The sequence below is a fragment of the Aulostomus chinensis genome, chromosome 17 (assembly GCF_037954235.1).
Source record: "Aulostomus chinensis isolate RoL2024-O1b breed Wild chromosome 17, RoL_Achi_v1.0, whole genome shotgun sequence".
In the NCBI taxonomy this organism is placed as follows: Eukaryota; Metazoa; Chordata; class Actinopteri; order Syngnathiformes; family Aulostomidae; genus Aulostomus; species Aulostomus chinensis.
This window is the reverse complement of record NC_141336.1, coordinates 18742239-18765006: the sequence shown is the minus strand read 5'-3', so window position 1 is coordinate 18765006 and position 22768 is coordinate 18742239. Positions and strand designations below refer to the sequence as shown.

Here is a 22768-nt window from a genome sequence, read left to right as displayed (position 1 = left end):
GTGTGAGCAGGAATGACATCGAGGAAACACCAATGCAAGGACAGAGCTCTCCGTCTCCAGGTAAGAGGGGAGGACGTGCAGCTTCCTGGCATCATCTAAAACCGTCTCTAGCGATGTTGTTCAGGACCTAATCGCCATCTTGTCTTTTAATAGTGGAAGAAAATATTATGAAGAAGGAACTGAAGAAGACTGTGGTCCCCCTGATTAAGTGGTTCTCGACAGTTCAACAGTTCTTTGACAAAATTGTGAAATGTTTAGGACCACTTGACCAGTCAGACAAATGCTGCCAACTTCAGGAAAAACTTCCCCTTGAATGGGCCTTTGGATAAGCGAGCATCTGTCAAAGCTTGACTGCAGCTGAACCTGTGTATCTTCCTCCCGTCCTCTCTTCTCTTCTTGTGCCCCCTTGTGTTGTAATCACGGAATGTTGTCCAGGAACTGAACTTGAAAAACCTCCTGTCGTTTCCTTCTGCTGGTAAATCTTTAACAGTTCTACTGCTGAACTGAAGCTTGCCTTTGTTTTGTTTTTGCTGTTGTTTTTTTTTTTTTTTTACATTCCATTGTTGCAATTCTAAGTCACTTATTAAAACAAATCCTTTTAATCATTTGCATGTGTTGAGTCAGTGTGGGAGGAAGGGTCGCTATCCAAAGTCCTGAAAATCACTGCCATTCTCATCGTAGCAGGGGAGAATGTGGGCTCACAACACAAGACTATATGCTCAATATTGATCAATTATCCCACGCATGCCTGCTCTCTTGTTTTGTTGCTGTTTTACTCTTTGTAGCACGTGCTCTTTACTTCCAGGGCCAGTTTGATGGGAAATCCTGATCCAAAAAGACCTCTCAAACCTGACACAACTCTGGCAAGAAAATCCTAACATCCTTTTCCCAAGGAACAGTCTACTTTATATTGCATAAATCATTCATGAAAGCACCGAGCACCCATTACTCCCCCTCTCCTTTCAGGCAGCCCCCTTCTCCTTCTCCTTTTGATCTCCTGCATGTGCCAAGAAATATCAATATTTGCTAAACGCTTCTCACCAAGCCTGTCCGTGCACCGGGGAGAAGCTGCAGAGGGAGGTCTCCCAGGCAGGGCTGAGACATAAGAGCAGCATTAATGAGAGGCCCAGAGCCATTTCCCTCTCCGTGCACAAGGACAGCAGATGTAGCAGCTCCGTCTCAGGGGGATCCCGTCCTCAGCATTTCATCAGCGGCCGGGGGAGACCCAACCCAGACCTCCTCCAGCAGGGAGAGCTGGGTGACGGACGTGGTAAATCATCTTTACTATGGATTGCAATTATCACTCCAGTGACAAACCCCTGCCTCCACCCTCTCACAAATAAGTGTGTGGTTGGTTGAGGGGAGGGATCAGAAATAATGTATTCATCTGTAAAATATTAATTCTCCAACCTTCTTGTGCTCATCTGTCATGGTTGCATTTAAATCGTGATCTAATCACTTTTCACCTGAAGAGTGAAAATGAAACCGAGGGCTCTGCAGCTTCATTTCTGACCGAGGGAACTTCTGGAATCACAGCGTGATCAAATGTGTTCCGCCTTAACTAAACAGGTCAATCTTCTATTTGTGCAGTTAAGTCAACACAAAACTCTCCAAGCAGGAAATCAGTGTAACCGTCAGTGACCTAAGCTAAGGCCAAAAATCACTCATAGTTTTACTTGCAGGAGCCAGAATTAAAATTGCCTTCATTTCATGTTTCTAAACTTTTTTCTAGTTATTTTTTTTGTGACCTTTCAACTCCTTCATAGTTTCAGCTAAAAGAAACTTTCATTCGTCAAAAACGTTCAGCTCGTTAAGGACTTTTTTCTTCGTATTCTTTTATCTATACTTTTAAGAAGGAGATTTTGTAGCGTGAAGCAGACTGGAAAAATTATAAAATTCTAATTGAAGAGATCTCAGCCGCCCCCCCACCCCCCCACCCCCCCCCCACCCCAATATTTTCAGCCATGTTTTTTCAGTTACAGCATTTTTTCTTTTGCAGGGAAAAAACAACAACTTTCTCTCCTCATGTAATGAGAGGTAAAAATGTACTGCGAAACAGCTCGGACGCTGATGATGTCACGCCTTAACCCTTTGTAACCACTCTGGAATGATGTAATCACTTCAGTCTGCTGCTCAGAAATTCATCAATTAACACAGACCCCCCCCCCCCCCCCAAAAAAAAAAAGAGAGAGAGAGAGAGAGAGAGAGACTTTAGTTTTCAGACTGAAGTCAGAATCCGGGCACATTTTCTTCAGTACTGCCAAGTCAGCCTGATGGTATCGACGCAGACTAATGGTTCTCCTGAATGACATGAAGCTGGCCTCCACTGTTCAATCTATGTGATAACAAGGTTCAGCCGGTTGGAAATGGTGAGGCTGTTCACTGAATATTGATTAGCAATCGGGAGATCTTCCTCGATTCCAGAGTTTCGCGGCTGCCAACGTCTTGTCATGTTGCTGACGCGCGGAAGTTTAACAGCAGCGATGGTTTAAAGGCAGGGCGGATTTTATTTTCTCCTGACAGGAAATGAAGTATATTAAAGCCGTTTACATTCAAAGTGAACCGGGTCATCTTCATCATCACAGCAGGTCCAAACATCATGGCACTCCAGCAACACTGCGTAGCCATAAACAGTGTGTACAGAGCATCCTGCAGGAATATTCAGGGAGAAATGACGCCATAAAGAAAGTCCCGATGAGGTCATTACGGTGTGCACAGACACACTGCAGGTCTCCGCATGAATATTATGGGAATATTACAGGGAATTTGTCGTTAGGGTTTATTGGTGGGATTGTTTTACATCTTTGGTCATCACTGAGTGACAGACACTGAGGGGCACTGCCAGAGAGAAGGAGAGAGGGAGGGGGAGAGAGGAGGAGGCTGGAGAGCAGAGAGAGAGAGAGAGAGAGAGAGAGAGAGAGAGAGAGAGAGAGAGAGAGAGAGAGCTGCTGATGCACAAGGTGCCTCTTCGCTCTCAGACCTGCCGCGCAGAGAGATCAGGCTCGGCCAGCCTCAGGATGACTTAAAAAGTATCTGAGTGGACGGGAGCCCCAGTGAACGCCTGATGGATTGTACTGCTTCATTGTCTCGTCGGACAACTGGAAACCTGAGCCCTTATTTTACGCACACGTGCGAGCGCTCACCATTAGTCACTGGATGTCCGGATTAAAAAACCTTGCGGATCTTTTAGGAGGGCGCGATAGACATGAATTAGATGGATCTGCGAATGAAGTAGGTTCCCTGAGTGGTGGAATATTTTCTCGGCTACATTTTCAGCCCACATGGCTTTGCCAAACTCACCGGGATCTCCTGGAGCTGAGAAGCCCAACCCCAGCGTCATAGACCTGGGGACGATCTTCGTTGACTCGGACATCATATTTGGATTTACAAGTCACCTGCTGAAGAGAAAAACTAAGGTAGGAGACTCTTGGAGCTTGATCCCCGGTCCGTCCTCTCTCAGCAGCGTTGAAATAAAGCAGACATGTGACAATCTCAGCTCCTGTCCGGTGATCAGGACCTGGAACAGCTCCTCGTAGCGCCCACCCATCTCCATCCAACTTCACTGTCATCTGCAGGTCTCATTAAACGCTTTCACGCGACGTGATCTCCAAATAACGAACTCCTAACTCCAGCGATGAACTTTTCCTCTGTTCAACAAGCGCTAACGGCGTAAGAAATAGCTAAATAAAGTGAACGAATCTCAGTTCGTCCTCGGACACTGAGAATCAGATGAATGATTGCGGGATGGCTTTTGGATAATTTGAGAATATGGGGGGGGGGGGGGGGGGTCATGTTTCAGGTTCGTGTTGAAGATATTTGGAAGACAATCCTGCTTTTACACCTCAGTCTGAAAATTAATTATAAAAACAGAACCTACATTACCTTTTCACGTTTAAACTACCAACTCATGCCGCGATTGGCAGCTAGTTGTGCCACTATATTTCAAAGGGTGTGTGCGTGTGTGTGCGTGTGTGTTTGTTTCTCACGATGTAGGTCGTCTAAGGGTAAGAAAAAGACAACCGGTTTTAGACGCTGTATGCAGCGACCACTGTCGCTTACATCACCCGCATGAAATATTAAAAGTTTACTAATTAAATATTTAACCTCAGTATGGCTTCACCCCCCAGTGCGAGAGATACGTCCCCTACTTTTGCCAGATGATGGCGCCAGAGTAACACCAACGACAGTTCCGCGCCTGGCTGGAGGCTGAGTGTGCTAGAATGGTCACACACTGTGCGCACCAAGGCGTAAAACCGAGTAAAAAAAAACAACCCATTCAAACAGATGAAAATCCAGACGTCTATTCTATTCTATTCTATTCTATTCAAAATCTTAATCATAATCTGCTTTTTACTCAGGAAATATGGCCCTAAATAGGTGAAGAGCTCACTCATTAATTAAAAAAAAAACCAGAACACAAATATGTGATCCTGAACATCTAAGGAAGAATGTCCACCCACACATCCCTCGAAGGACCGGAGATTCTTTAAAAACTTTGTCCCAAACAAACAAACTTTGATGTTGAGTTGAAGAGTCTTAAGGTGTTGTGCCCAGCTCTAAAATAAGCGTGCAAAAAAAGCCATCTTATACGCATGCGTGGAGTATTGTGGTAGTTTAATTTTCAAGTCACTAAATTGATCATTTCATATGTGAAGTGAGGTCTGACTACTGACGCCTCGGTGTGGCTGCTCAGCAAAGTTTTCTTTAGCCCTCCCATTCCAGGAGTAACCGCCTCTCGCACGCCACTGAGCGTCTCGCTCCAAAACTCCTCGGCTGCTTGTTGCACACCTCAGCCTTCGACCAGCAGCAGCTATCGGTCAAGTGAGCTCAACTCTTAACAGATGACCGTTAACCTTCACTCAGGTCTTCGGCTCGGCCCATGGCTCGTCTTTGCTTTGTCCAGCGGCTCTGAGTTCCTGGACGTGAAGGTGTAGCCTAACGTTGATTTGGGAGAATGAATTCATTTGGGGGAAGCCCGGCTCCTGATGGGGGGAACCCTGACACCCGCATGTCTGCTGTAAGTTTGTTCCTGTGTGTTGTGCGGTTTGTGTTTACTCATGCGGGCTGTAATTTTTATGCATTTGGATGAAAAGCCGCATAACCTGCATCTTTGCGCATTTGGACAGGTGTCGTTCAAACAAGGTAGCAAGTAGTTTCCCCCAGCACACACTAGCAAGCTCTGCAGGTGTGACTTGCGCTACTAGCTCAAGTTAACCAAAAGTTGTGTTGCTTTTATCAAAGGTGGAGGGATGCCCGACCGGAGAGTCTCCAGTTACCCCCAGGAAAAGGCTTCACTCTGCGGAGGACGCGCGGTGCAGCAGTCGGCCTCCTCCTGAGGGCGCCGGGTCGGTTTCCATCCCCGAGTCGGAGAAGGGGGGCTTCTGCGAGCACTGTCAGAAGAAAGTCTCAGAGCTGAGGAAGTTGGCGGTGGCCCTGGCAGACCAAAACGCATTAAAGGTTGGCGAAATCCCTGTTTTACATTCTTAAAAAATAAAGCTAACACTGGTGTGCAACAAGTTTCACCTGCAACAAGTTTCACCTGCAACTTTTCAGAATTAAAAAGAACAAACGCGAATCCAAAAATGTCTCCAGCCCTCAAAATGGCAGCTTTGTGCAAGAAAAGTCTGGTTTCAGTCCCTGCTGCTGGACCATTTCTTCACCTGCATCTGATATTTACAGACAATGAAATCAGATCCACCTGATGGTTTGTAAATGTAAGAAAGCGCTCACCATCTGCTTGTTAAGTTGTTTATTACCATGCTTGACTTCAAATACTGGCCTTGGATGTGAAAATGGAAGCTTGTGAGACTTTGAAAGTGGCCCATTGTTTGGCTAAACAATGCTTATCTCTTTATTTTGCTGTTGGGCGTGGGGGGGTGGTGGGGTGGGGTGGGGTGGGGGTGGTCGGTGGGGTTGAAATAAGCCAGCCTCTCACGTTGGAGACTGAGGAGGAAGTTGAATCCCAGTCGACCTTCACTGTGCATTGAAAGTGTTCCTGTATGGTTGCTCCCACAATTCCCACCACTGTTAAATATAGGCACTGAGACCGCTGTTGTTGTGGCGGGCTGGGTTTGCCCTGGGGTCGCTTCTCTTTTGTTGTCCCGTTTTAGAGAGAGAGAGAGAGAGAGAGAGTCAGATTGGATTACGGCTCTTCAAGGTTCACCCCGAATCCCACAGCACCTGATGTTCATAGGGGAGCAGGTATAAGGGAGCAGGGGGACCTTCCATAGCACCTGGGCTCTTTGTGTGAGACATCGGTATGTGTGGTCTAATCTTTGTAGAGTATATCAGATCTATATCCAGGTGAGTCCACCCTGTAAGCACATCATTGGCTATGGGAACTGACCCCCTTTTTAATATGGGACCCTCCAGGAGCGGTCTTCAACAGGTGCTTTGTGTGCTGGAGGAAGACTATTTAGCACTTGTTGATGGCTAAATTGGGCCTAAATTCCGGGGTGCTAAAGAGTGATGGCAGGGTGCGGTTACTGTTGTGGGGCTTCCCCAGCTGATGCATAATAAACCCATGGTCTTGGTGAGTTTGAGCTACTCACCTGTTGACCCTCATCGTGTGGACACTGTTATGGATGATCGCTTCCAAATTGCTTCCTCCATGGAGGGAATAAGGTCAACGGGGTGACTCAGGTGGCCGACTGCTGCGTCTGCAATAGCAATACCTGCTGGAGCTACGGCCACTGTTGTGTCTGCGGTTGTCATGGGAAAAACGAGAGCGGAGACTGTTTACCCGAGGTCGCGCTTCCCCTCCCTCTCCATCCGCCTGCCGTCCCGTTTTGTGAAGAGGAAGTCGGCCTGGTCCCCAGACATCCCTCTCCCCCTCACCCTGGCTGTAGACGTATTGTCTGAATACAGTAGTAGTTGAGAGTAGATGAAAATTCAAGGAAGAGTGTTTGTGTGGAGTGAATGTATGTTACTCCATGAGGGAAAGTTCACTGTTCACACACACAGAAACCTTCTAACTGTTGTCTCTTCCTGTTTGGGTCAGTCCTGCTCACAGCGTCCTCCCCCCTAGCAATGCTAGAACTGTGGTTCAGGAAAACTCTGTGATTATCAAAAGATGTTTAAAGTAACAAATTAACATTTTATGCACATGCACACTGGGTAAGCCATGCTCAAATTCGCTCTTGGTGTGCCAGTGCTTCCAGTAGATGTAAACCTTTTGAGACCCTGCACCCAAATTCGTGTTTCACGCCTTTCACGTACTCCCAAATACGTCTCTTTAACTCAAGAAGGTATTCTCCCATGTTGCATTACTTTCTCGTGACTGCAGAATACAGAACGAGCCAGGCAAAGCTAAACATATATTTAGCTTGAAGATAATTCAGCTAACAACAGCAAGAGCCAACCCCCCCCCCCCAACAAAAAACAACAACCCTGATGCACTTAAATGTTTGTGTTCAGACAATTTCTTAGGCAGTTCTGCTGTTGGTAGCCTCTAGTTGTCATTAGCTCTGAGCTAAACTATCCTGGCTCACTCTTCCTGCATGGTGCAGTAACAAAGAGATGATGGAAAAAGGAAGGAAAATGCTTTAGTGAGCTCAAGACACCTATTTGGGATTACTTGAAAGGCCCAAACTTTTTGGCTGAAGTATCGCTTGAAGCCCTACTTAATTTCTAGAAGAGCGTCAAGCACTAATGTCTTTAATTGGTGTTTTTAGGACCACTTTGGTTGCACAGCAATGGTTTGCCCTTTAATTTGCAGTGCTTTTCTAATTTAAAAATAGTTATGACATTACATTGAAGGGCGCAACCTCAAGTTAATTATGTGAAAATAATGTCCCGGGGCTTCAGCCCATCAGGTGCCTTTCTGTCATTCACACAGAAGATGATTAAAAACATGCACGTTCCTAAAAGGCCAGACAGAAACAGTAGACACACCAGACTTGATCTAAGGAAGGGGAACTTCACTCACTTTATTTGCATAATTAAAAACTACAGGAATGACTTCAATGGTGAATAGCAGACAGTCTGGATTCAATAATTGTAGACTGTGCTTATTGTGGCTGGACACACTGACGAGGTGTGATATGAAGACAGATGAACACTTCAAAGACGCAGGCAGGACCGTACAACTGGATTTAACACACAAGCACATCGACACTAGCTCTCATCCTCTCTCTTTGGGATTCGCAAGGGATACTTCATACTTTGGTACTGCGTGCGGACAAGATGAAATTAGAGGAAAGCGTTTTCTGTGCTCGTCACATCAACCATCTCATGAAAAAGTTATGAGAGTGTCAGTGACAACAAAAGGTGATTTGGTTTCTATGGAGCCAGTCGCCTGGAGATATTGTGAAGCGTATGGACTATAATTCCTCGCCTGTAGCGAGGAAGTCACTTTAGACAGGAGCACTGTCACTTGATATCGCTTTTTATGACGTTTAGGGAGAATTAGAGTGAAAAATGCTGTCAATGAAGTATGCAAGCAGATGCAAGGAATTCCTAACAATTTCGAAAGGAGGGCTGTGTACTATGACTTTCATTTTATCTCGATGAGCATTAGTAAATGATTGTTTTCTATACCTACTCAACAGTCCTCAAGGTCTGGACTGTAAATGTGCTGAACTGTTTAAGGAAAGTTATTAATTGAATTAACCATAATGAGCAGGATAATTTCTTAATGTTTTAGAAATATTTTGGTATAACGAAATCATATTTTCATTTACAATTATTCTCAATTTTGGTAATTTTTGTGTTTAATTGCCCAGTGCTAATTCAAAGTAGCAAGTATTGTGGTTAGCTTAGCTTAGATCAGCTGAAGATAGGACAGATGAAAGAGCGAGCGTGCCTCTACATCCAGGTAATGGCCACCTGTCTGCACCTGTTAAACTCACTGTATGGCAAATATAGTTTGTTTCAGTTTCAGAAGAGATTATTTTGCTATTCTAGGCTGGGGGCGTCACTTGAAGTCACTGGGAATATGCCACCCTGTGTTCTTTGACTAAGCTGACTGGCCATAACTGGCCAGCTGACTGCAGCCTCATATGAAAGGCACATGATCTGTATAAGTTGTCATGTTTAATGTCTGTGTTTTCACTGACGGTTTAAATAATGTTAACTTTCAAATCAGTGACTACATTGTTTTGTGGCTGTCAGAAATGTGACTTGTAGCTACAAACTTGATTGTTAGCGTTGATAACAGCCTCACACAAGCTGAAGCCTGCGAATAAAATTGTCGTTTTGTATTCGTACGCACACTTATGAATAAGAATGTCCTGTATGGCTCCGAGGTCTTGAAAATGCGGATTAAGTGAAAGATAAACTCAGTTGCAGCCAGCCTTCACCTTTCTCATGACCTTTTTGCTTTGGAGACGGAGAAACTGAATTTAGGACTACAAGCTAAACAAGTCGCCATGGAGATTGAGGTGAGAATGAAGTTACATCTTTATTTTACCAGTGCAAAGTGCCAGTTAATGGTGAAGACCATGCACAGCTGATATACACAATGTGTCCAAATCTATTATGGATGGTGCGTATGAGTGTGACTATGAATGCGGAAGAGGGAATTAATGTACCACTGGGCCTTTTGCCAGTTTTTTTTTTTTCATGTTGAATTGATAAATTACGAGAACAGTAATTCTCACAAATGACTCATTTGGATTCATGTTTGATGTGATTCTGCTTTGTTCCTCGCTTGACCCTCCGTCTAATTAAAGTGCAGAGTTGTTAGCGAATCTTTCTACGTGTTGCAAATCAGTTTTTGTTTCCTGAAGCACAGAGGAAAGGAAATTAATCAACCTCATGTCGTGCAACAGATGTTCCCAGGTCAATAGCATTTTAAAATTCTGGTTTGTACATTTCAACTGTGTATGTCTGTGTGTGTGTTTACGCAAATTAATTTCTTTAGACTTTATTAAATCTTCTGGTTAAACTGTATTTTTCTGTGCCTTCACACCCTCCCTTGGTGAGTGTAACCATCAGAGAGGTGGGGCAGACTTTTTGGTTGCCATGGCCAAAAAGCCAGCAGGAATGCTCTTTGTTCATAACAGTGCCGTGCATGAAGTGTGCATGTGTGCGAGTGTGTGTGCGTGCGTGTAAATGACTAACAGAAATAGAGGAATTTGGAGATTTTGCTGCAGATGTATCTGTCTGGCCACTGTTTCTCAGGTGAGTTGTGTGTGTGTGTGTGTGTGTGTGTGGGGGGGGGGGGTGCCTTACCTTTGTTGTCTGACCCCTGACCTTTCCGTCAGTTCTCCCAGCCTAACTGATGGGTTAGAGTTTCAGGAGGCCGATCTGGGCTTGAACAGGTGTATGCTGCCAGGGTCGCTGCAGGAAGCAGAAAACAGCACTGGCAAACTGACAGAGAGGAGAAGGTAGAACAGTTGTGCAGCTGATGCAGAGTTCACACAGAGCACGATGACCATAATATTCTATTCACCTCTAGGCACTGTAGCCCCAGAGGCTGTGTGTGATGTGTGTGTTGCATGCCTGTGTGCCTGTTCAGTGGTGCATGGCCTCCAGAGAGCCTGGGAGAAGATGAGTGATGAGACAGGGAGAGTACAGGAGACTCCTGGCTAAGCCGTCCCCTCGCGTCATCCCTGTGTGCACGGTGACTTTTGCTTTATGGTATGTGGCTGTGTTAAAGCACAGAGTGATAATCTGGTGTCAAGTGGTGCACAGACCTCAGACATCAGTCATGGCTCCCCGCTATTCCTCGCCGTACTGTGTTTGTGAACGTTGGCAGCTGTTCGCTGCCACGTTACCTCAAGAGTCCACAGCTTCATCCATGAACTCACCCCTCTGTCATCCAGCTCTTCATTTGACACGTTCCTTTAGTGTTTACACGCTGTCTTTACATACTTCCTGTTCGGTCTGAGTTTTGAACCTAAAATACTTTTGTTGTTAATTTTTAAAATGTCTACTAGTGGCTGCACGGTGGTGCAGTGGTCAGCACTGTGGCCTCACAGCAAGAAGGTTCCGGGTTCGAGTCCCGGCTCGGGCACGGGATCTTTCTGTGTGGAGTCTCCATGTTCTCCCCGTGCCTGCGTGAGTTCTCTCTGGTACTCCGGCTTCCTCCCACAGTCCAAAGACATGCAATTGGGGCGAGGCTGATTGGATTCTCTAAATTGACCATAGGTATGAATGTGAGTGTGAATGGTTGTTCGTCTCTCTATGTTGGCCCTGCGATGGACTGGCGACCTGTCCAGGGTGAACCCCGCCTCTCGCCCGTTGATGCTGGGATAGGCTCCAGCCCCCCCGCGACCCTTAATGTGTAGGAATAAGTGGAAGATGACGATGGATGGATGTCTACTAGTACAAATAATTGAGCATTACAGATGCATTTAAACATGGCATCGCATACCTTGCTGTGTTGTGTGTTACCACCAGTTTGCACTTTTGGGTGTCTGTTGGGTTACTAGCAGCATTATTCTGAGGCTGATTATCACCAAACATGGGGATGGGGTGTTGTACTGTATGGGCAAAGGAAGAACTCACACAATATTGGCAGATCCATGTGCCTCTGCTCGACTTATTGTTTGACATTTTCTATTATCATTCAAAAAGACACATTCTGAACTGACTTGTCTTCAGATGTCAAAAAACACACTAGTTCTTGTACAAAAACTACTTCTCAAAGTAAGGTGCCAGTAAGTATTGCTTGGGGTTAGCGCCAAAACTCGGATTATAATATTAAAAATGTCAAATGCTACTGAGCTTTACTAACTGTGGACTACAACGGGTACAGTAGCATGAAATTAAAGGCTTGCTGGTGTGAATGCAATTTTTCGTAAGAGTAAGGAAGGAGTCTACATTTCTTAAGGTGGGGGAAAAAAAATCCTTCATTTTCTTTATTTCTCATCCTTTATCTCCACCTGGGAGCTGCACGGAGCAACTGCTGCCCTTTATGTAGTGGAACAGTTGAACGACCCTGACAGTAACTGAGGCAGAGTTAAGTGTTTCTCATTCTGGATTTTCACAGCTCATCTTGCTTTTCAATGTATAGCTGTCTTTCACTGGCCACGGACCTTTTTACTAACCTCCAGGAAACACTTGAGCGAAGGCCACATCTTCACTATGTTTATCGTCCTTTTAATTTCGACTATATATCGCAGTTGCATGGGAAGCAAAGCGCAAGAAGTGAGTTTGTGCTGCACAGATGTAAGGGCTGATAGTTTTGCATGAGGCTGACGCCCATCATCGTTCATCAGGAAGAAAGTGAAAAAATTTGTTAGAGGTTGAGGAATTCCCCAGCTGCTGTCCCTTATGCATTCAATGCAGCTTTACTCAAACATGTCCCCTTCTGGCCATCTGGCCCTCGCTGGTGCAGCTGCATGCCACTGTAATGTCTTCAGAGAGTGGTCCAGATGTTCCTTCTCCCTTACCTGTCAAGGTGAGCAGGGCCGCCGCTGCCCTCGATTTCTGTAAAGGTTGCGGCGCCTCTAATTCACAGAAGACAAATACGTAAAGTCGGCCTATTATCCTTAATAACAGCTTTTCGGTGAAACATTCAATCAAAGAGTGGGACTTAGCAGAGCAGCTGTGTCATTACCTTCTAATGAGCTGACGAGAAGCGTTTAACCACCAGAGGCCATTAAGCTTCACGCTCGGTAGGAAGTCTGAGCTTAAAAACTCTTTTGGACTGAAGTGATCTGCTGCAAGAGATGTATTAAAAATCATGAGAAAATGATGTAAATATTTTTATTGCTTGTCTGTTAAAGGGGTTAGTTTGACGTTTAAGATTCTGCTTTCTGGCTGAGATGAGAATAAAGCTGGAAGTCGATGGAAAGACAATCACAGGAAATCATGACCAACAGTTAATGGTTCTGCAAAGACTGCAGCCTTTCGGCACCTCTCCAAGTTAAATCAGATTCACTCGATTGACATATGAACCTTGAGGTTTTACTGGGTGAACAACAGTGGTCTTCACTAAAAAAACACAGGCACCAGTGTCTGAAAGGGTAGGTCGTCCCTCTGGAAGACAACGGTGCACCCCTCAGTAAGCAGTGCACTCTTTCTGTGGTTAATAAGTGAACTTCTGATCCCTTGAAGAAAAATATTGTACTTTTGACTAACAAATGTTAACCAGTAAGAACAGAACTGCTCTTGTTTTTTAACTTTGAGTGTGTAGGCTGATCTTTTATTATCGTGGACATATCCAGGCTAGCTGTTTCACCCAGTTTCCAGGCTTTATGCTCAGGTAAGCTAGCTAGAACCTCATTCCCAAATTGCATTGTTCTTATTCACCACAGACTTTTCTTGCAAAAGGGAAGCTAGACTGCTCTATTTTGGTTTGGGAGCCAACTTTGAGTGACTGCACTAACTTTGAGTGACTGCACTAACACCTCCAATGCCAGTTCATAGCCAATCACTGGTGTTGATCTACCTGGGCTGTGAACCACAGCTGAGGCCCAACTCTGGTTTTGTTTCATAAGCAACATTGTGACAGAATTCTCTGAATCGCAGGAGCAGGTAATGCTGACATTCTGACAACACCTCCTATTCTTCACCTGTTTCTCATTGTTGGCATGTTTGAGGAATGACTGTCGTGCATAATAGCAGTGTTCTGAATGGCTTCTGCTGTTGTTTGGTGAAGGATCATACGCAACAATGAGCCAGACTGGAGTGAAACAATGGTGCCTGCAGTGGAGGCTGACAGGGTGATGCGTTACTGCAGAGCATGAAACGAAGCAACAAAGGTGCTAATGTCACTGGTCTGAGAACACAAACAGAACGAGAAGTGTAACTGCTGGGAATTAATCAGGTTGACTTGTTAATTTAGGGTGTGTATATAGATATTCAAGTGTGTGTGTTTGCTTTATGCTAGACTGTCACAGCTCAGCTCCGTATGTCATAGTGAAGTATACCATCCATTATTGAGTCTGATTCAGAGTATTGGGAAAACATAGTTGTTGAGATAAATGTTCAAGATGGTACACAGAAACTGAGCCGCTCTGAGTTGGAGGTAATCTCCTGCTGGCTCCATAAAACATACTCGATTGACAGCAGGCCTTGTGGTAGCAGACAAATCGCCCGGCTTATGGCAACGTGCTGAAAGAGAATGCCAGCGCTGTGTATCCTTGCCAAGATGGATATGCAGACAGCAAACTTGGCCGTCTGGGCGTGGCTCCCTCGCTCACAGCAAACTGTGGATGAGTGGAGGACACTGTCGAACTTCGACTTGTGATTGTGTATTTCGGTCTTTGGCAGATGTAAATGAAGCTTGTACCCCCCTTACCCACTGGCAGCATTCGCCCTCAGAGACCTCATTCACATAAGAGGACATGTTTGTGAAATCTTCGGTCTCGTTTCCTGGGAATGAGCAAACTGCTCATACTGGCAACACTGAGAGTGCATTCTGCTGTTTGCAGGATCTGTATTATTTGAATGGGGATGAATCGATTTATTCACCTAAGTGCGTACACTTCCAGACTTATAGGTGAAACAAACAGAAGCGGGCAGCATGTGGGCTTCAATTCAGAGACTATAAACTGTCAACTACTTAAGCTGAGACTATATAAATGTCGTCTATTTGTGTGTATATGTGGTTTTATTTCCACTTTAGTTTTGCCCACCTTGATGAGCGAGACCCCCTTGACTGTTTGCTGTATAAATTTGGAGTAAAATTACTGAATTGTCTACAAATCAGATTTCAACTTTGAAAAGTAGGATTTCATTTGTGCCAACATGTTTAAATGTATTCTAAAAATCCAGTTTCAGTCAGACAAACACAATAATGTGACTCTTTCCAACATCATTGATACTGACAGACATATCGCTTCATAAACTGGATAGGGAGATAATAAATATCTTGCCGCAGTTGAAATACTTGGGTTTTCCATTATTTGTTCTACTTTTAGCTCTGTTTTGGCTCTCTACCAACTCCTCAGGGGAATATGTGGCCTATTACTCGCTAAATGCTCCACTAGGTTCACTAGCTAGTTGCCAAGTTTGTCCATGTGCCGTTTGTGGAAGATTGTAAAAGCAAAGTAGTGGTTTCTGGCACAACTTCACCCACGACTGAGGTGCACGGAGAACGGAAAAATACTGAGGTGGTCAAAACAGCAGGAACACTTGAAGTGTAGAACAATTGTTTGGCCGCTGACATCACATTCCAAACTCCGTTGAAGCAAAGGTGGGCACGAGAAAGGAACAAATAAAATAAGAGACTCCCAAAAATATACATTCAGGTATGCGACGTAAACCTGAATGGTACAACACTCAATTCAAGGTTGAGCCTGCACATGAGTCACAGTTTTTTGGTTCCTCAAGGAAAAAAATGTTATAATAGGTTATGTGTGTAGGTGCTGTGTGTGCAGACTCTTGCGCTGAGGGAGTGCAGAGAAGAGTACTGACATTTGTGACCGTAAATGATAGCAAAACGCAGTCAGGAGATGAAACTATGTATATTTATGATATTTATTCGTTTTAGAACTATGTGAGTGTCTCTGCATTTTCTGGGGATATTTTCTTCTCCGTAATGTACAAAGCAAAAATAACTGAACCAAAACTGTGACCCAGAAACAGCAACAGACTCGTGGGCTTGCTCAACCGTCACATCCCAATAAGGAGGAAGAGAAAATGATGCACTGAAAACAGAGATGACATTGATTTTAATCTCATATTCAAGAAAGACCAATTACTGAGTGAAAATCATGGCCCAACCCTACTGGTCCTTCTCTCTCCCCTGTCTCATACCCACCTTACGTAAATGGTGTGTGAAATGTGTGACCCTGGTGAAGGCCAGGTGTTGAAATGCATCAGTCTAATAATAAAGTTCTTGTACTCTATAAGTGTTGGTGGAGTTTTGACCTCTGCCGTTTGGCTCAAGTTGCATAAAGAGTTCCTTTATCAGGGCTGAGAATTCACATTACACATCCAAGCCCGTGATAGTCGTTCTAACACCTCCTTTTCTTAGTTTGTAGGTTTTCAACCCCAATTAAAACTGGTTCCTGTGTGAGCTTTGGTGTGATATGTCTGTGTCTGTGGCAGCATGCGTGTATCTTTGCGTAATTCTACTTTGTTAGTGTAATAGTAGATAGATTGTGATGTGGCTCGTGTTAACTCTGCTCCCTGGCTATGCATTTTCGTGCAGGAGCTCATTCAGATACATATATAGTGCTCCATAAATCCTGGCGCAGTGTGAAAATGCCAGTCAAAGTTCACGCTGCTCATGTTCATTTCATGCTTGAGCGTCCAGCGCCGTTGTGAGTGAGGATGAGTGTGTGTATTGATGATGTGTGAGCGTGCGTGTAAGTACCAGAGCAAAAAGAAAGAGACGAAGCACATTCTCTCTCCATCCTTTCCAATTTGCCCCAGAAGTCATCCATCTTTCTGAACTTAACTGCCACCAATTTATGATTGCATTATTGCAGTCAGTGTTTTATCCTCATCCCAGCACACAGGGATGCTGGTGGTCTGGTTAATGGAGAAAGCGGCTCGCCAGTGCCATTATTCTGGTATACTGGTGGTAAAATGGTGTGAATATGAGCTCTGATTTCAGTCGTAATGTGTGCTGCTTTTAGTCGCTACTCATATTATCAGTTAGTCTTTGTGCATCCTTCATTCATAAAAGCAAATATCCACAACTCAGATTTGCATGAAAGCACTCTCATCTTTCTGTGGAAAAGAAGGTAAAAAGTGTTTCACTGTGTTAGTCTGACTTGTGAATGATTTGACTTTGCAATTTGCTTGCTGACATTTGAAAGGAAATAGCAGAGTCGTGCGTCAAACAAAATGGCAGCAAAGTTGTGTTTATTCCCGTGGAAAATGGTGCTGCTGAATTTCTCAAAAGGCAGAACTCTGAAAAGGTCAGCTGTATGGATTTTCATAATGGATTCTCAGCAGAAAAAACAATCAAAATACAGTAGGGATATTGTTTGTCTTGGATTGGCAGATGAAATCTTTGTCATGGGTCTTAGAGGAGTTTCCAAAGGAACAAAGGTATTTTTCTTTTTTGCTTTCATTTTGCTTCCGCTGGAAAAAATACAACACCTTTTCACTAATTTCACTCGCAAGCTTCTGTCGCGTCCCAGGATGTTTCCAGATTCGTTGCACCCAAGAGATAAAAATGCAAATTACTGCATCACTGCAAGCTTGTAAAATCCCCTTCATGTTGTTACATATGTTCTAAGCTGAAACTCAAACTTTGACAGTTCAATATTTCACCACATGATCTTTGAAGTAATTACATTTACAATCAGATCGACATTGAATCATTTTCTTGACAGATGATGCCATTCTATTCTTGCCTTTACCTCCAGTGAATGTCAGTGTAAACCTTCCCTTACCTCTCCACCATGAACTGACTGTCATTAATAGATCCGTCCTTTATGCTTCCCCTCTTGTTACTGCCGCTCTATTTTATGATGTCACTCTCTCTACTGAAGAGCTCTGGGCTGTTTTATCTCCTTCGTGTGTGTGTCAGGCACTTAAACTTAAACCTCTCTGTTTATGAGTCCCAATCTGCCTCGCCATCCTCTGCGTTTGCACCTCCGTATCACTTGAGCATCGCCTATAAAAGTACAACCATCTTTGCTGTTTGTGGGAACTTGCCATCAAACCCTGCGGTGCAGACCCCCAGCTAAGTGTTGCCCGACTCCCATGCTGAGCGTGAGAACACGATTGTGAGTGAGAGTGTGTGTATTTGTAGTCTTAAAACGATCTCATTCTAACTTTCTTAGTTTATGTTTACAGCCATTTTTAAGTCGCTCTCTGGCCTAATTGAATTTGTCTGCTTGCCTTTCCATTTTACTTTTAATTTGAACTGATTTTATTTGAGTTTGCCGCTTACATACTGCCGTTTCATCGTTAAATGTGGTCTCCTCTGCTGCCATGGGCTATTTGGCAGCGGTTTACCCCGGGTGCCTCACAAAGAAACATTTAAATTAACTTGCTGTAGCTGTTTGTTTACAGCTCTAAATTCATACATCAAACAAAAACATGGCTGGAATGTCTGTGAACATGTCTGTGCAACATGGAGATGCTTTCGTTTTTTTGTTTTCTTTTTTGTGGAGGGAAGCTTTGGGCTAGCACACCTGTACATGTGGCCGTTCAGAATTCCTGCAGAGCTTTACTGGTTGGAGCAGGAATGGATGCTATGAGAGGGGAGTCACGGAGTAAGTCTTCATACTCTGCTCACATTTCAGCATTTCTGTGATAATCAATATATCACACGGGAAATCATCAACTACATTTCCCTGTCTGTGCAAATGAAGAAGAAAGGGCTGTTAAAAAAAAAGCATGATCTGTGTACTTATACGCTACACTGTGGAATCTGCTTCAATACATTTGACAAGTGAAATGGAAACACTTTCCGACAATGTGTAAAGATAAAATGGTAGACAAAACGGGTACAATATTTGATGCCGGTGTATTAATGCTGTGTTGTAAGAGGAAGTTTCTCAATATGTTGCAGTACTGATATTTTGTCCCTAGTGGGTGCCACTGTTTTTGTGCCTTTTCCCCATTTTTCTCAGTATTTTTTCCTGCATGTCTTCCTCTTTTTCCTCCAAATTTAAAGAGGAAAAAGTTCTCGAACTAGAGGTTACTCTCTAACATCCCCTGCAAGTCCAGACTGTCAACATGGTGTAAAACTGTTCTGTGGGCCAAACTTAAATATGTGGTTTTATTTGAACTGTGTTTTACAGGGTGAGTGCAGTTTGACTTTCAAGTAATGTATCCAGGGGTGGTCACATGGCAAAAACCTGAGCTCTGGCTTGAGTTCAGGAGCTGCTCAGATGTAATTAATGCTTCATCAATCATCATTTGACTGGCAAACCTGCTATTTCTAATCTGTGGATCTCTTTTTTTTCCTCTTTCATGTGCTGCTCCTGTCCTCTCTACACCTGACTTCGATCACAGGTAAGTGCCCGCATGTATTCAGCCTTTCTAAAATAGTTTGCCAACATTCACTGCTTTCGCACGGTCATTACCACATTCATGTTGTGCCCTTCCACCCATTCTCTACATCCACTGACCCCTGCAGCCTACTCTCATCCCACGCTGGGCATTTATGTCTTCATCTCTTTGTGACTGGACAGCTGTTTTGGTCACAGAGTCCAATGGAGGGGCGAGACCAGGGCACACTTGAACTCCCACAGAAATGGTCACGGGAGGCCATATTTGAACTGGTTCTGACCTGTGAGACTACACCTCATCAGTGTCTTTCCTGGAAACAACAGATCTCACAGTATAAAAGTCTGTTTTTCCCAGACTAAAAGAAGTGGCTCTGAAAGTCATTCCTAACAGTAGTAAAGTTATAGACGTGCCGTAAAAGCCCTACAGTAGCCATTGAATGTCATGGTGGCGTTACAGGGATGGAGGGCTTGGGGCTCCTACAGCCGTGGAACAATGCTTAATTAGCTCATAAACAAAGACTAGTGGGGGGGATCAGAGAGGGCAATCAAAGTGTCCCTTCTCTTTGAGCTCCTCTCACCATCAACAAAGCCTCTCTAATGGCCCCGTCACTCCACTTGTTGTGTCTCACCGCAGTGTGCTTCCTGACAACATAAAAGGACCCACACCCCCCCCCCCCCCCCAAAGAAGGGCCTCGGACAAGAGAGCGTACCCATCCACACCTCCCTTGGCCTTCAAAGCAATCCTCTCCATGCCACCCCACCCTTCCTTCTCTCTGTCAGATATTGACATTGCTCCTCGGCTCACCTCTACAGTGTATGTTTGGTTCCCCGTGGCGACCACCGCTGCTTTCATCTCTCTTCTTTCAGTCTTGTGTCCGTGACTTTGGTGGTCTGTTTTATAGCGATTCTTTGTGTGACGCTGTGCTGGCACACTGCTGGGAGCCTGTGAGGAAGTGTTTGACTAGCAGAAGACAGTGCCAGGCTCTGTAAAGGTTACTCGAGCTTGGCATGAAGACAGGTCTGATGCCTGTCTCTTTTGCCTGTGTTCATGTTTGTACTTCACAGTGAGTTTGGTTTTGGTACATGTGTTGTTTTTTCTGTTTGGATACCAGGCTCTCTCTAAAAAAAAAAAAAATGATACCACCACAGGAGGAAAGCCCAGCAGCAGGCTGGAAGAATCTCTGCTTGTTTGTGCGGTGGTGTGTTATCATCTCCTGTTTCCTGTCAAAACAGGAAAAGAGAGGGGCGAAAATGGAGGCTAGGAAAGTGCTGCCTTGATATCTGTTGGCTTGAGGTCCAGCTCTGCTTGACAGTGACCCGCCTGGTCAGGAAAAACAGACCCGAACGGGGCGTAACCCACAGCGGGACACGTTGTGGTGTTATTTTTATCACTTTTACAAAGCACAGTCGTGAGGGATGCTTTTCCCAGCTGTTGACACAGGTCTGGGTCATTTTTATCTCCAAAACAGCACAGCGGCCACTGGCAAATAGAGCAAGGGAGATGTGTCATCTGGCTCTGTCCCTTTTGGCTGACAGCCTCAAATGATTGTAGTCACTGTTTAGGAAAGGAAATCCTTTTTGACATTTTGTTAATCATGAAAGTAAGACACTCCTTTTCTCTAGTTGATCCCTGGACCTCCAATCACAATACTTTTTCCGTCAGGCGGCAGTTTTCATGTGATTTTATCCATCCATCATACACCTTAATTCTCTGCAACAGGATGGCACACAAGCATGCGCGCGCACACGCACACACACACACACACACACACACACACACACACACACACACACACACACACACACACACACACACACAAAGAACTGGTGAAGGGTCTCTACGATTGTGAACACATTCCAGACAATAGTGGATTACTGCTGATGGCGCGGCAGGTAAAAGCCCAGACGTCTGTTCTGATATGAGCTAAATGAGAGGGCAAGGACAGGCGCTGCGCACAAACAGCCGATTATGGAAACAGCTAATTATTGACTGGTGAGAAATGATAACCATCTCCTGTTCTGCTCTGCCGTAGTGGAGCATTCTATAAAACCAAGAGTTGCTCTTTAGGAATTCCAAGAGTTTGACGGCAGAGCTAAGTTTAGCGCTTTATGGGGTCTCTAAAAAAGAAGGAACCACTCACACAAGAATGCTATTGTTAGATTGAGCAGATTGCACCAACCAAGCTTTTCTCTTTTTGTTTTCCCAGTGATTTTTGTGGGCCCTGAGGTAGCACAGCGTTTATTTATCTTACACAGAAGCAATAAACACCACTACAATGGCTTTAGAAGCTAAATTTAACCCCAATGATAAAAGGATTTTTTTCTTATTTATGATCTTTGACTAACTGAACATGAGAGCGGACAGGTAAACATAATCGGCCCCTTCTTTGTGCAGCAGCAGTGGTCTGCTCTTTTTTGTGTGGCACAGATTAAGAGATGGCGTGCGCTTGTTGACTGGGGTCGTTGTCATCAGCAAGGAGGTCGGAGTTCATTTGTCTTTCTTGACAGATCTTCAGGAGGTGCTCCAGTGCTCTGGCAGAAGGCTGCACAGACACTGACCTCCACGAGACGCACAATTAGCTACCCTTTGACCTCTCAGTCCCGCAATGAAACCCCAAGCACGGACAAGGCATGCTTCTGCATCCACAGACCCAATTTGCATACAAAAACATGGGTGTGTGTGTTTGCTCTGCACTAAAAATGCATGGATGTTGTGTGATTCTGTGAAACACGACTTAATAGAGTAGCTCTGAAGCCTCAAAAAAGAAGGAAACAAGGCGATTAGAGACTTTCATTAGGATTTACTACCCAAACTTCATTATATTTTTGGCCACTTTCCATTCTCTACTCGTAAATATATAAAAAAAAAAACAATCCATCAGTTTGTTCTCTCTGAAAACAACCCTTCCCTCCTCGAGTGACTGATTTAACTGTGTTTTCAGTTAAATGCAGTGAAAGTTCATCACCCAGGGCTGCTGCAGATGGATGTCTGCCATCATACGGCCAAAATCTCAAAACATGATTTGCTCTTTTTTTTAATTTTTTTTTTTACAAGTTCTGTGTCTCTGCATGTCATCTGTGAACATGCAGCTTCCTCTTCGTTTCCTCAGGACTGTGTTTTCTTATCAAGCTGAATTTTTCTCTGCCCTGTCTGAGAGCTGCCGTGTTGTGACGTTTCATACACGCAGGCACAAGAAAGCGAAGTAGCACAACTCAAGACGAGAAACTCACCCAAGTTGCCAACAACCTCCGAGGTTATCTGCTCACTTCACGATGTGAAATGACAACTGCGGAGTCCTCGTCCGCCCACGTTGACATGCCTGACATGTAAAACTACAGTTGTATAACTCAATTCCTCTTTTGTTGTTGGACTCGCTGGATTGGCCAGCTAACTTTCATATTCTAAGATGGCCATCTGTACAACTTATTTGTTGTGTATCACTGGATCTGGGAATTGATCATATTTAAATAATCAAAACAAGGTTGTACACATTATGATAAATCTAACTTCATCTAGGCCTGCTGGTAGTGTGTGTACAGACGCTGTTTACAAGCATCAACCAGGTCCAGGGATAGTGGGGACCCCAAGGCTTTGGTATCTTCCTTTTAGGGGTCCAATGCACATACCCCTGTACACGTGAGTCTTTTAATCCTGAGTAGTCTAATTACCTCGTTTCATTTTTTTTCAGATGCGTCACATTCTTCATCACCAACATGTCAAAAAACAGGGTGAAGATACCGTGTAATATAGACAGCAGCGTGGAGGGCAGTGGCTGTCTTTCAGTGGTTTTTATTTTATATTTTCAGTCTTGTTATTCAATCTCAATCTGAATTCAGATGTCACAGCATTGCAGTAGGCTGCAAATAACTGCATTCACGCAGGATCTATGTTCACATCAATGCAGGCCGGACCAGGAGCTGATACATACACTTGCCCACTGAAGGGTCAGGTGACC

The 22768-nt window shown here is 44.4% G+C and overlaps 1 protein-coding gene and 1 long non-coding RNA gene across 3 annotated transcripts in view; both read left to right on the top strand.

Moving 5' to 3' along the window:
- Nucleotides 1–14: 14 nt before the first annotated feature.
- Nucleotides 15–605, top strand: LOC147246617 (uncharacterized). Its single transcript, XR_015109806.1, has 2 exons — nt 15–60; nt 154–605. It is a non-coding gene; the product is annotated as an uncharacterized LOC147246617 (long non-coding RNA).
- Nucleotides 606–3067: 2462 nt separating this feature from the next.
- Nucleotides 3068–22768, top strand: part of kif26ab (kinesin family member 26Ab) — a 68695-nt gene continuing 48994 nt past the window's right edge. Inside the window, exons 1-2 of one of the 2 annotated variants that reach the window (XM_086182755.1) lie at nt 3068–3416; nt 5242–5457. In XM_086182755.1, coding sequence (XP_086038881.1) covers nt 3282–3416; nt 5242–5457 — 351 coding nt within the window. In that variant the 5' untranslated portion in view covers nt 3068–3281. Of the gene's footprint in view, nt 3417–4684; nt 5018–5241; nt 5458–22768 lie in introns of those variants that run through there. The other variant, XM_086182753.1, reaches the window with a different exon arrangement.